Raw genomic sequence first — 14,426 nt, 5'->3', positions numbered from 1 at the left:
ACCAGAATAACTAGGCCATGATGGGCAATTTAGCCTGGACATTGGAATACACCCTGCTCTTTACAAAGGATGCCCAGGGTTCTTTTATGACCACAGAGAGTTAGGACATCGGTTTTAGGTCTTATCTGAAGGACAGTGCCATTTTTAAAGCACAGTGTCCCCAGCACTACTGGCCTCACCTGCACCTCTTTCATCAGCAACCCATGATTTTCCTACTGGCAGGGCCCAAACATGCTTAGCTTCAGGTGGATGACCTGTTCTGAAATGCATGGCATTAGATAGCATCCATCTTAAAACATAACTATGATTAATTAATTTATTACATTTTTATTGCCAAAATTTCTTTTTATTAATTCTATGACTTTTCTCACAACCCAGGGAGACGGGCACACTTGACATTCCAAAGACAGTCCCAGATACCATTACTGAATGGCAGGCAGATGCTTTTTGCACTTCTCCTCAGGGATTTGGTCTAGCGCCCTCTGTGGGTCTGACAGCATTCCAGCCATTCTTCGTAGAGCTTACACTGCCATATTCAGTGGTCCGGGGTGAAGAATTTGAGCTGAAAGCATCAGTTTTTAACTACATGTCCCAATGCATTATGGTAAGTTTTTTGTACAAACTTTGCCTTACTTATTTTCTAAATCTTTGATTTTACAGTGGTAGGAAAATATAAAAAGCTGGGGAACACAGATTTCCCCATATATTGTGCAGTGGTGTAGATAAAAATGCTCTGAGAAATGCTTCACTGAACATACTACTGTCACAGAGAGGTCCCCTTGAAAGGCAGCACATCCAGTGAAGTGAGTTGGTCCTTCTGGTCAATATCAATTCTCCTCTCTCTATTTTTCTCTCTAAGCTTCTAGTCAGTTTTGATTATCACCTCCCGATTACTTGTGACTTGCACATAGGCTGTAGCCTTTCAAAGCTGGGTGTTCACTTAGAAGAGAAAGGACACCGCTTTCAACCTTCTGGCCAGTGGCTGTAATCTTTTTTGCATCCCATTTAAGTGTGAGCCCATCTTAACAGTGTGCTTGTAGCATTACTACAATATACATCCATGGATTTAGCTCCATTATAGATTGTTTTAGTTGACCATAAAATAAATAAACAAATAAATACATGATTATTTCAGTAATATACATTGTAGATTTAAGTTGCAATCATATATGTTTTCTTACTTGGATATGTCCGACTTATAGAAAATAATTGTTTATTGATTATTTCATAGGTTAAGTCATCCTGTTCTGAAAACATTCTGTGTGATTTCAGTTCATTGATAATGTGCATGCAGCCTTGTATTTTTACTCTTAAAATTTACTTTATAGTCATGCATCTTTTGTCATTACACACTGCACTCTAGACTATTCAGTGTTCAGAATTTATCAATCATAAATGTTATTTATACATATTGGATAATTTCAAATCCAACTTCTTTAAAGCTTATGGTGAAAGGAAATTAAAATTTTCCTTACTAATGCAGGTCAAGGCTACACAATAATACTGTATAAAATGTACTTCACATTCATGTATTGTAATTACTATGGGTGTCTTCTAAAATGCCATATATCAGCATGTGACGGGCACTGTAGTCATTGATTTACAACTTTTATTGAATTCCTATACATTTAATGTTTCTTTCATACATACTGTATGTAAGGTCATTAATTGGTGAGTATGAGTAAATAGTGCCATTTCAACCCCCATCACAGACACTTGGCCACTTTGGACAAGAGAAACTGCTAAATATATGAATGCACATTCATTTTAAATTTACAAAATGGAATATAACCTGTAATGGAATTATATATTCCTAACTTGTTGCTTCACGATTACTCTACAGGTGAAGGTCACTCCAGCTGAGTCTTCTGAGTATCAGTTAAAAGAGTGTGAGGGATGTGAATACAAAAGCTGCCTGTGCCCTGATGAGGCCAAAATATTCCACTGGACTCTTATTCCTAAAGCACTGGGTATGTAAACAAATTCTTTTTCTCTTTAACAAGATGACATATAGTGCTGTAAACCCTTTCTGATATGAAATCTGATTTTACTTATTGTATGTTTAACTGTTCTGCATCCTTTATTATAATTTTTGTATTGTATTTTGTATTTTTATCAACCCAGTAAATAAAATTATTTAAAAAAACATTTCCTTCTTAAGCATGAAATAGTGCAAGGGTAGATGTGATTTAATCTTCTGCGGCAGCATTTGTACATTTTTGTTGTATTTAGTCAAGAAAATATAAGCACTGACTTAAATAAATAAAGCATGAACATGTTATTGGGCAGTACTGTGGCACAACAGTTAGCCACCCAGGCTACTCGGTTTGGATTCTTGCTGTCTGGGTGGGTTTTTATTCTGATAATCTGGAATTTTCCCACTTTTTAAAGACATGCAGTTTAGATGGATTGCAGCCTCTAAACTTGCAAAATTTTAGTAAATGTGTGTATGAGTGTACTCTTAAATTGACTGGCTTTTTTTCTGCCTTATATTGAATGTTGTAAAGATACATTCTAGCTCCACACAGACCTACAATTGGATTTAATTGGTTTAGAAATAGATGGATGAGTGAATGAATGTATGGCAAATCTGAATATACTGTATATAATACAAAGTTGATTGATGGACTCATTTACTCACTCATCAACAATGACACTATTTCCTGTTTATTTAAAAAGCTGAAATTTGTCAGGGTGGTACATCTAGGTCAGCAGATAACTGCTAAGAAAGGACATTTAGAAAAACTAAATACCCCAAAATCTCAAAAAATGCTTTGATTGATTTAATTTGAAATTTTTAGAAAAATTAGCTGATTTATGTTTTTTTAATTTGTTGATATTTGTCGGTAATAATGCTGTAGCGAGTGGAATATTATTAGGCAGCTCACCCTTTTCTTGCTTCATCTGTGATCACAAGGAGAAATGCGGTGTGCAGTTCATCCAAATGGACATAACAAACAGATGATTGCCACTGTACAAGCTGCTTCTGTACTTGCTCAGAGAAATGGGTCTGTCGGCAAGTGAAGCAGGGCAGCTGCACTGAATAGAAAAAAGAGAGGAGGTGGCAATCTGCAAGGAAAATGAGATGTGAAGTGGACAAAGGAAAGTTAGGCAAAGCTCAAAGAAGACGTGGTTTAGCAAGTGCCTCCGTGGGCACACGCAGTACTCCCTATTCTGTCCGATTCTTTTTACTCCTCAAGATGCGGTACAAATTCAAGCTGTATATGACTATTGATCTTGCATATGCATAGTACATGTAATTCAAAGAACTTTCCTTGGTGGTAAATACATGTAATATTGTGAAGAACTAAGGTGAACCCTTAGAGGTCAGACTACGACATGCAGCTATTGTCTGGTTTGCAAAGCACAAACAGGCAGGTACAGTTACAGCATTTCAGCCCCTGGGTACAACACAAACCCAAAGTGACAGCATGCCTTGGTCAGTTTTAACACTTGCACAAATCAGTAAAAAAGTCTCCCATGGACAGAACATACAGGAGGTGGAGATTGTGTATAGTTCATAATATTATTTCTTTTCACCTGTTCTTTTCTGTGCAGTGCTTAAAACTTTGAGTTTTTTCCATGGGACATGTAAATGTGCAGACTGTAAACTTCAATGCTATATGAAATAAGTTAAAGTAAACTGTGATTCAATATATACTGTGTTTCATCTAAACCCTCTAAAACTTTGTAATGACATAAGAATACAGATCAAAGTGTTACAATCAAATCTGATTGAAGCTACCATTTTTACCAGGTCTGCTAGAAGGTGAAATTATACAGTAATCCCTCCTCCATCGCGGGGGTTGCGTTCCAGAGCCACCCGCGAAATAAGAAAATCCGCGAAGTAGAAACCATATGTTTATATGGTTATTTTTATATTGTAATGCTTGGGTCACAGATTTGCGCAGAAACACAGGAGGTTGTAGAGAGACAGGAACGTTATTCAAACACTGCAAACAAACATTTGTCTCTTTTTCAAAAGTTTAAACTGTGCTCCATGACAAGACAGAGATGACAGTTCAGTCTCACAATTAAAAGAATGCAAACATATCTTCCTCTTCAAAGGAGCAAACAAATCAATAGGGCTGTTTGGCTTTTTAAGTATGCGAAGCACCGCGGCACAAAGCTGTTGAAGGTGGCAGCTCACAGCCCCTCCGTCAGGAGCAGAGAGAGAGAGAGACAGATAAAAAAATCAATACGTGCCCTTTGAGCTTTTAAGTATGCGAAGCACCGTGCAGCATGTCCTTTCAGGAAGCAGCTGCACAGAAGGTAGCCAACGTGAAGATAATCTTTCAGCATTTTTAGACGAGCGTCCCTATCGTCTAGGTGTGCGAACAGCCCCCCTGCTCACACCCCCTACGTCAGGATCAGAAAAAGTCAGCGCAAGAGAGAGAGAGAGAGAAAAGTAAGCTGGGTAGCTTCTCAGCCATCTGCCAATAGCGTCCCTTGTATGAAATCAACTGGGCAAACCAACTGAGGAAGCATGTACCAGAAATTAAAAGACCCATTGTCGGCAGAAATCCGCGAACCAGCAAAAAATCCGCGATATATATTTAAATATGCTTACATATAAAATCCGCGATAGAGTGAAGCCGCGAAAGGCGAAGCGCGATATAGCGAGGGATCACTGTACTCCATATTCCCATTATTGCTACTAAATACCTGTTTGAATTCAAAAGAGTACAGTTTCTTCTAAAATTATGTTTTGTAATGACCATCAACAAAGTCAAGTCACTAGGAAAAGCAAGAATTGATTTACAGCAGGAATGTTTAACTCAAGTGCAATAGTAATATAGCATGTTTAAGAGTAACAAGCAGAAAACTACTTAGTTACTTACATTGCACTTCTGATCTATCTGATTTAATTACATAGCATTTTTGATACATCTGATTAACCCTTGGCACTATAACTGAGACCCAGTATCTTACAAAACTGTCCCCTGGAAAAGCCAGATCACATTAGTATTATGTAATGTAATAATATAATATATACTGTATATTCTACATGACGGGGTAAAGCAAGCATTTGATCTGTCATTCTTTAAACACTATCCTTGTCTTCTCGTTTGCCTATTCCAAAGTATGTCTTATTTGAATAAACTGTTTAATATTAACACTCAGAATCAGTCGGCTGGTTTGCTGATAATACATTTACATGCTCTTCCCATGTTTGTGGGGGTTTCCCTTGCAGATCTCAAAGATGTACATGTAAGTTTATGATTCTATGCTGGCTCAATTTAAGTAATAGTGTGCTCTGACAAACTGGTAAATGAAACTGGATTTGGTTCCTGCGTTGCACTTGCTGCTAGGATAGTCTGTATTCCCACCATGACCATGCATTCAATTAATTGGTATCGATTAAGGATGAATGGTTGGGTGAAATCTAATCAATATTTGTGAGGAATTGTGGGTTTTCTCCACATCTCATAAATGCATCCCTCAATGAGCAATTATGGGTATATTATTATTTAGTTATTTAAACAGATATTTTGGCTTCTCACTATATGTTCATGATATGACAATTGTGAATTTCCACTTTTTCATCATGGACACTATGCTTCAGTTTATATCCATCAGTATACTGAATTAAATAAAACATTTTACATTATGCATAGATTTTTTTTTGTTTCAAAGTAGACTAATGATTTTTAATCAAAATAAGTGACAATCCAGTTTGTTTCTCCAGGTGAAGTGAATGTCACTGTACGTGCTGAGGCACTGAGCACTGAAGACCTGTGTGGAAATGAAGCAGTAGTTCTGCCAGAAACTGGACGTGCTGATGTTGTCATAAAGAAATTGCTAGTAGAGGTAAGTTGTATATTATGTTTACTTCTACTGTCTAATACAAAAAATATAGGACGTATGACTGCCTTAGGCTTTTGAAACCAAACAATCTTAGTAGATTCAACAGGGGAGAGGTGCTGCTTCCTCTACAGGCAAAACAGTCTCAAAATGGACATTTTGCAATTACAAAGAAAGCAAGAGACACAAATGGACAAAAGAAAGAATGAAAAGCCACAAATCAAATAAGCACATTCATTCACATGAGACAAAAAAGGAAAAGCTTGAACACTCTTAGCCTTTTGTTCAGTAAGGACCACCCTCTAGATAACTGCACAGTAATTCATATTAAATTGATTCAGTTTTATGTGTGTTAGAGAAGGAGGACACATCTTCTACACTGCAAAAAATGAAAAGTGTTTATATCATGACACTAAATCTTGTTTTCCTTATTGTTAAGAATTATTGAAATATCCAAAAATGTGTATTTACGATTATTTAGCTTACTTTAAGAAGTCTTTTCAAGTAAATTTTGCTTACCACATTGGCAGATTTTCTTGCTAAATAAAAGCAAAACAACTCCCATTAAAAGTTTTATTTTGTCTAGTTTTTGCATGTGTATTTTTTGCAGTGTAATTCTAGCCTCAAATGACCTAAGACTTAAATGACTTAATAAGCCAATCAAGAGGCTAATTATTGGCAGAGTTAATGCAGACTTTACATAATAAAAGGACAGCACAAAAACCAGAAGAGACCTGCAAGGTAGAGCTATGGGCAGAGCCCAGACACGTCTACAGCTCGCTATGCATTGTGATTGTTAAATTTCTTGACAGTAAATTAGGTTAACTGATCAAAGTCAGATTGAATTTAAATTACTGGGGGTCATTTTATTTGAATAATTTTTCCACCTATCAGATTGCAACATATTTTAGTAGCATCGCTCTAATTTTCAAGAGAAATACCTGATTATTTCAATTACTTGAACTAAATATGTAATCATATAAAAACTAAGCACTACAGAATTTCTGAATGCTCATTTACAAAAATGAACTGCAATACAAAAGAAAGACTGCCACATCATTTAAAAATGTAATTTACAAAAATTATATTTTTATATTCCTAGTTAATTAATCAATCTTTAAAATCAACATATATAAAGGTCATACATAGTTGAGAATGTATCTTCTTATTATTCAATAATTTGCAAATGTGTTTTTTGCAAAATTTGTGAGTTTATACTAGTAATCCTTGAATTCTTTTTTAAATGGAAATTGCTGTTCAAAGTAAGGCTTGTAAGGTGGATTTACCGAGTGAAAATGGCAATTAATACCTCATGTTTGGAAAACTGGGAGTTCCTTTTTATCCGTGTCTGTGTTAGCACTACTCTAACATGTGTGCAACTTAATAGCCTCTTGTCCATACATCTTCCTGAGAGAAAAGAATTTCATGCCTTGTGATATAAAGGACAAAATTTGATTTTTGAAAAGACAAGCTATTTATGCATTGATTTATTATTGCATTTCCCCTCAGGGATCAATACAGTGTATCAAATCAAATTGTTCAGGTTTAGTAACTGTCCTTTTCAAGCAGCCGTGTTGGTACAAACAGCATAAATCAACATTAAAATGATCACATTCACAATTTTATCTTCTATTCATGAAAAAATAAGTGCCTAAATCAGAATCTAGTAATTATGTTGTCTAAGGCCAATGTCACATTATTCGACTTCTAGTCAAGGTATATATCAAATTTGCTGACCTCAGTTGCTGATCTTTTTGCCAGACCTTATCAGTTTAAATGTCTAACAACTGGTGTCCATATCACATTTATTGACTAAGTGCTGATCTTCAAGCTGCCACTATACTAAGGGTGAGCAGTTACAACGGGTTTAGTTGTAATCACTGCCCTTCTATTTCCCTTTTCCTCCTGTTGTAATACATAAAACATGCAATATAAGACAGACAAGTGTGACCGTCAGGGTAGGCTGCAGCTGCCATACTCCCATGAATCCGGGACCATCGATAATCATGAGCCAAGATGAGCCTGGGCAATGAGGAAATAACAGTGAGAATACATGCAAATGTGTTAAAGTGTTTTTAATTCAAACAGTTGTCTATCAATAAATAAAGTGCAGAGTCATCTTCTTTCTAAATAATTCATCCATAAAAACAGGTGTTCAAGTGGAGAATAAAACCACTAATAAATAGGTTAAAAGGCTCTGTCTAAAACCATGCAGATATCGGGTTATTTTTAGTTTCTCTCAGTCAGCGCTCGTTTTTCTCTCGATCTCCCCAGATCACCTAAACAGATTTTTCTCCATCGGTGTCTGCCAAGAACCTCGGATCCATGCCTCCTTCTTCCACACACCCTCCTTTGTGTCTCCAGGATCCTTAAGAGACTGCCCAATCATTTCCTGCTCCTCCCTCCTGTTCAACAGAGAATCACTTATCCCTGGAACAACAGCCACTCACTCCTTCGTGAGGCTGTCAACTGTATGCCTTCTCCTCACTGCACTGGCTCGCACTTTCTATTTCTGTCTTTGATTTTCCTTTGCCAATCTGATACTTCCCTACTATCTTGCTCAGGTTCATTTTTAAACTCTTAGGGAAGCAGTTGCACTAATTACAGACCCTGGATTGGTCTAATGAGGCAATCGGCTGAACCACCTGGAGAGCTGAACTTCTCATTAACCTTCGAAGATGATCTGCCTGGCCACTATGCACACTTATACACATCTGAGCCTGTGCTTATTTTTAAAACATTCACTGCTAAGTTACATACCATTCTCACTACAACGAGATTCTCTTCTCTCTATGAGGTCTAAAGCACACGTGTTCCTTCTTCGTCATCCCTGAATTCTGTGCATTGAATTTCTGGATGAACATTCATAGCTGGTCAGCTCTCATGCACGAAGCTCACTCCTACAACTAAAAGCAAAATGAAATTTGTTTGATTTTATTTGAGTGACCAACAGACTACCTTTAATGAGTCACTAAGTATGTCACGCTAAGTGACAGACACTGGTCACAGGAGTGTGCCATCGACTTTCTCTGAATTGCTAAGATTATGTAAATGAAAATTATGACTTAAAAAACAAATCATGAAATGTGACATAGTGTTAAGGACCACCAAAATCCAGATTAAATAAGTATACATTTAATATCCAGAACATTTAATTAATGTTTTCTTGTTATCTTTATTTCCATTTTTAAGGCAGAGGGAGTACTACAATCAACTGCAGAAAATGCACTTTTGTGTCCTCAGGGTGAGATTATAAATTATTTCTTGCTCTTTCCTTTTCAATATTGTTTTTGTCAGCATTTATGGTGACTGCTTGCATTTACTTTTTTTGAAACTAAAGAAATGTGTGTCATTCTCTCTGTAGGTGAAGTACAATGTGAAATAAATAACTGAATAAATTGGGATCATGCAGTGTTTTATTAATTTAGATATTTTGAACGTGTCACAATTTATATTTTAAAGTAATATGTAATATTTTATTTTACAATCATTAAATTATATTTTTGGAATGGAATAACATGGCTCCAGTAATATACATTCTGTTAACGACTTTGTCAAAAAATGAAAGTCACTGGAGTTCCTATTGTTTTTCCTATGTGCCACAAAAATAAATGCGGTCTGAAGTAGTAAATGAGAACTTCTGCATATTCTGTTTTTTCTCAAACAAATTCCAATCTGCCATTAAGACAATTTTATAAACTGCTACAACTCTATGGAGTTTTTTCTATAATCACAGAAAAATAGATTATCTACATTTCAAACTGGACATATCTTTGATACACGTCTAATATGTTTGTTCTTACCTAAAAATATGCTCTTAATTAAGAATAATTGAAAATCTCTTACATTTCTTTTCCAATTTGCTGTTTTTCAGGTGAACCAGAAACAACAAACATTTCTTTACACCTCCCAGATGTGTTCATAGATGGGTCAGCTAAAGCACTGGTTTCAGTCCTAGGTAAAATCTAAAATAAAAATCTGTTTAACTACACCCTGAATAATAAGCAATAGTCAAAAGTCAATAGGAAATAGTCTATGAGAAAGTGGCAGTGGATATAAATTACAGATTACTCCTTATGGCATACAAGTTGGTATCAGACAAGAAAACAAACTATCAGTACCTACGCATATTTTCAGAGAATACTGTAGGGCACTGCCTCACTGATGCAAAGCTCTGGTGCATCTTCTGTAGCTCGTGACCACTTCCTGAATATGTCCCTATCTCAGATGATTTGCACATTCAGGGGTGGAAATCACCCAATCCTTTTTCTAAACCCGCTTTTCAGAGCAGGGTCATGACAAAGCTGTATCCCATCCCAGTAAGCATCAGGTGCAAGACCTGAATAATCCCCTGTAAGAAAATCCCTTTCTTCCAACATACATTTGAGGTTCTTCAATGAGGGATTTATCCCAATGCATGTGTTGTTAATTAAACTAATCATACTGTACTAGAAGAGAGACAGGGAAAGATTGGGAGCATGTGCTGGTACAGCACATTGCAGCTCCCACCACACAACAAACCACTCTTAAGTGGGACCTGAATGCAGCCGTGCAACAGGTGACACCTCACACCATACTGGAACAGTGTGAGGTGTTTTTTATGGTGGCTGGAGTGCTAATCCTGCCACCAACCCCCAAGTTTTCCCTGCAAGTTGGAACATCAGGATGGAGCAATTACAGGTTAGGGGACAGAGTAAAATCACTTCTGGCAGTCATGGGATTCGAACCGGCAACCTTTCCGATAGCCGGTTCAGATTCCTAGCCTCAGAACCACCACCCCAACCTATGCTGTATTAGAAAACTCTCCAATTGCACACAGTCAAATTGCCAGTGGCAAAGTAACCATTTAAGTGTTGGCCCATATTTATACTTAAAGTGTTTATGTAACACTATTTCAATGTGCATGGAAACTTCCTTTGAAGGAGGGCAATATAGTACTATAAAAAGCTAAATTTGTTTGATTCAGGTTTGAGGCATAGAAAACAGACACAAAGTAAAATTCCTCTGAGCAGCTTACCGTTGCAGCTGGACAGGCACTCTACATCCCAAAACAGCTCCCAATTTAATTTCCCACATTCTGCATTTTTTTACATCCCTCTCACAGCTAGGAAACACCACTGTTAAGTTAACTCTAGTTGCAACTTTAAAAAACAAATAATATTTGTACTAGGGGGTTCCCCCCTGCTTGCTTCGCTCGCCATCCCCCCTGGCCTGCGCTATGCACCAGCCACTTCATGTTTCTGCCACTCGCGTTGTAAAGAGGGGGGCTAAACACAGCCCAAGGAGACGCAGTCGCTCCTCCGAAACCCCCTCTTAAACGGTGATACAATGGGAAATAAATACAGTTTTCTTTTACCTCCTCTTTGCTTGATCAGCTGCTGGCTTGCTGCTGCTGCTGCCGTGCCGCGTGATCTGCATCTCGCATGACACTTCAAACATTTAAAAACCTGTACAGCAGTTGTCCTACTCTTTGTCTTTTATTTTCGGTCCCGAGCGTGGTTAAATCTTTTGGCACAAAGTCTTGTCTTGCAGGACGTGAGTTCTTGCTATTTTTTAGTTTATAATTTAAAAACAGAATAAGAATCTGAAAATCACATTAAAGTTCGATAAACTCTGAAAAGAATGATACCAAACATATATATGTAGGTTTTAAAATAAGCCCAATTTAAAGTGTGACAAAAACGTGGCATCAAAACGTCACATAAAATCATTGCACAAAATCGTTGCGCTTAGGATTTTATATCTAGAAAGTAGATATTAAACTTGCAAATGTATAATCACTGCATTAATTATTTAAAGGCCACTGCAAACACAATTAACCCAGAGGCATACTTAAGCCATACTCATTCCTCGTGTATCTTCCATAACATTGTGAAAAGAATGTGGCAGAGTGCACTGCCATCTTGTTGAACTTTTAGCAGAAGATTGGACTTTAAACATCCTTTTTTTTTCAAACAAGAGGTTTTATTATTTCCTCTTTCCTAATTTTGTAAATATATTTTAAATATATCTTTTCATTCATTTGGTTCTGTGGTGTGTCTTTTTCTCTTTTGTGGAATATTTTGAAGTCTAAATCAGACGGCAAGTAGTAAAATGGCAATCTTCCATCTGCAGAAACAATGAGGTCCATATAGATTCAACCACTCAAAGCTTCTTGCCACCTCCTGAACCTAGTGAGAGTTTACAACAATTCTCATGCACATTCGTGAATGTCACTCAATTTAGAAAGACAGTGAGAGTCTCACAAACTCTTCTCAGTCAATTCTCTCCAGTGTAAGGCTTTTGACAAACCGGCCCAACATCTCAAACACAATCCACCTTTGTCACTGGACTAAAGAGCACATCATGCTAAGGAAAGCTAATCTCTTAAATGTCTCTTTAGCAGAGTGGGCTAGAGGAGGGCCTAATTTAGGCCTTCAATTTGCCAAAGGTATTGATAAAATTGATTAATTAAACTTCTTCCAGTTAAACATTGAATTCCGTACTTGAAATTACCAGTCGAAATTAAGGAGGATTTATATTTAGTATGCTTTCAAGGCTCTTCTAAATACAGAAGGCTGTGTCAATCTTGAACAAATTACTGAAAAATGGAATTGACACAGAAATGTTATACAATTGTGAAAAAGTATCTGGATAAGGATCTGCAACAAACTATCTACTAGCTATCTGAAGGAGCTTTATGGACTAAATGGTCTCCTCTAAGTTACCATACATCTTATATGTTTATACTATTATGTTTCATTGTTTGAGGCAACTTTAGCTTCTTAGGGCTACTGTCATATTACAGTTTGAAGACTCATGCTGTGAATCTAGCAGACAACAGAAGCCAGTAAAAGTTCTACATATCAACAGCAGCTCTTACCAAGCCATAAGGTACCTGAGAGGACACAGTACTGTACATCCAGAACAGTAGCCAAAAGGGGTAACATCACTTTTCATCAGTAACAAGAAAGAATGTGAAAATGAAGTTGGAATCGCCCATCACATAATACTATAACTGTTCGATGAAAGTTTTGCTTCAGATATTGTTCAATTTATGAAAAAAAAATGTGTTGATTTTGTTAATACATGTTTACTCTACTTTCTCTACTTGAATAGGTGATGTGATGGGCAGGGCCATGCAAAATATTGACCAACTCCTTGCCATGCCTTATGGATGTGGAGAACAGAATATGCTGCTTTTCGCTCCAAATATTTACATTATGCGGTATTTAGAAGCAACATCTCAAATGACAGAACAAATCAAAGCCAAGGCGATCAATTTCATGGAGAGTGGTAAGTGCTGGGGAATGGAAACAAGGGCTTTGAAAGGCAAACAGGAAGTAGATATGAGTGAAAGCCTTTAATATGAACGCATACACATATGAAAAGTTACAGTATGTAGTTTATTTGCTCCATATGTGATTTTAACCCTTTTACGAGGAAAAAGGAACGTTTTAGTGGTTTTTTAGATTATTTGAAAACAGAGAATGGAATGTTTTCTAGCCATGAATGGAGCAGCTTTTCTGTGTTTAGTAAAGAGCTTCTCGGCTCAGGTGGGCACATTCTCACTTCATAGCTGTGAATTTGGAGTGTAGCTCTTGATTGATAAATTAAAAATAACAATTAACCAGATGCTAATAAAAAATCGAAGAAGAATCGCTCCAGGGCAGCTTTTGTAGAGAAGTACATTTTTACAGAATATGTAGGGACAAATAAGACTAAATTATATTGTTTCATTTCCTTTTGCTAGTCTTATGTTTCTAATGTTGATATAACCTGTCATACATCAAAAAAACATGGTGCCTTTTTTTTAATTTTCCAAAAAATTTAACTGCAAACTGTTTTGTCTTGTATTCTTCCTACACTTTGTCATCTCTCAGAGCATATATTCTGTAACAACTTAAATGAGGAATGATAATACAAATATCCCTTCCCTAAAGTATAAATATATGCAAATGCTAAAGGGAGCACTGTCTTCAGCCACCTCTTTTAAATAGGGTAAAGATGCACTGAAGTAAGAATGCATGCTATGTTAAAAACTATCATAAAATTATAATGTTTCTACAAAAGTAGAGAGTTACTGTACATTCCACATTACTTAGTAATACAAGTAATGCAAGAAATGCTCAAGTCACAATTAATCAGTCCTCAAAGTGAAAATATTTCCATGCCACATATGTATCTTAACAAGTGGTGTTCATTTGTCATTCCATTCCATTGCAGATTATATACAGTATACATATTAAAAAAATCTGGCATTTTTTCAATATTGAAATGCAAAACATTTTGAAATTAGGCAAATAAAAACTTAAATAATTTGTGAACAATAACAAAAAGTGCAAAAGCCCCAAATTTTTATTAAATATGGTAGTTTATATAACAAAATACTCAACAGAGTATGCTGATCACTGGGACAAATAAAAAAAAAGTCCTAGGTACCCCCACTTTACTCATATTAAAGAGGACAGTGTAATTAGTAGCTGGCATAGCTCATCCAGTACCCTCTGTCCAGAACTCACTACTTCCAGCACCACAAAGTTCTCATTCAACTAATTCTACCACTTTCTCGTCTTCTTTTATAACTCTCTGGCCACATTACCTTCCTACTAATTTAAACCTTGTCTCATGCATCTTTCCAC

General features: G+C 36.5%; 1 protein-coding gene across 2 annotated transcripts in view; it reads left to right on the top strand.

Moving 5' to 3' along the window:
- Positions 1-14,426, top strand: part of LOC114658188 (alpha-2-macroglobulin-like protein 1) — an 84,979-nt gene that overhangs the window by 44,324 nt on the left and 26,229 nt on the right. For both annotated transcript variants that reach the window (XM_051932105.1, XM_028810281.2), the window contains 6 exons: positions 379-604; positions 1,844-1,970; positions 5,690-5,811; positions 8,998-9,049; positions 9,680-9,763; positions 12,904-13,080. In XM_051932105.1, coding sequence (XP_051788065.1) covers positions 379-604; positions 1,844-1,970; positions 5,690-5,811; positions 8,998-9,049; positions 9,680-9,763; positions 12,904-13,080 — 788 coding nt within the window. The remainder of the gene's footprint in view (positions 1-378; positions 605-1,843; positions 1,971-5,689; positions 5,812-8,997; positions 9,050-9,679; positions 9,764-12,903; positions 13,081-14,426) is intronic.

This window comes from Erpetoichthys calabaricus, chromosome 9 (genome assembly GCF_900747795.2).
Source record: "Erpetoichthys calabaricus chromosome 9, fErpCal1.3, whole genome shotgun sequence".
Classification (NCBI taxonomy): Eukaryota; Metazoa; Chordata; class Cladistia; order Polypteriformes; family Polypteridae; genus Erpetoichthys; species Erpetoichthys calabaricus.
This window is presented reverse-complemented; position numbering and strand designations above follow the sequence as displayed.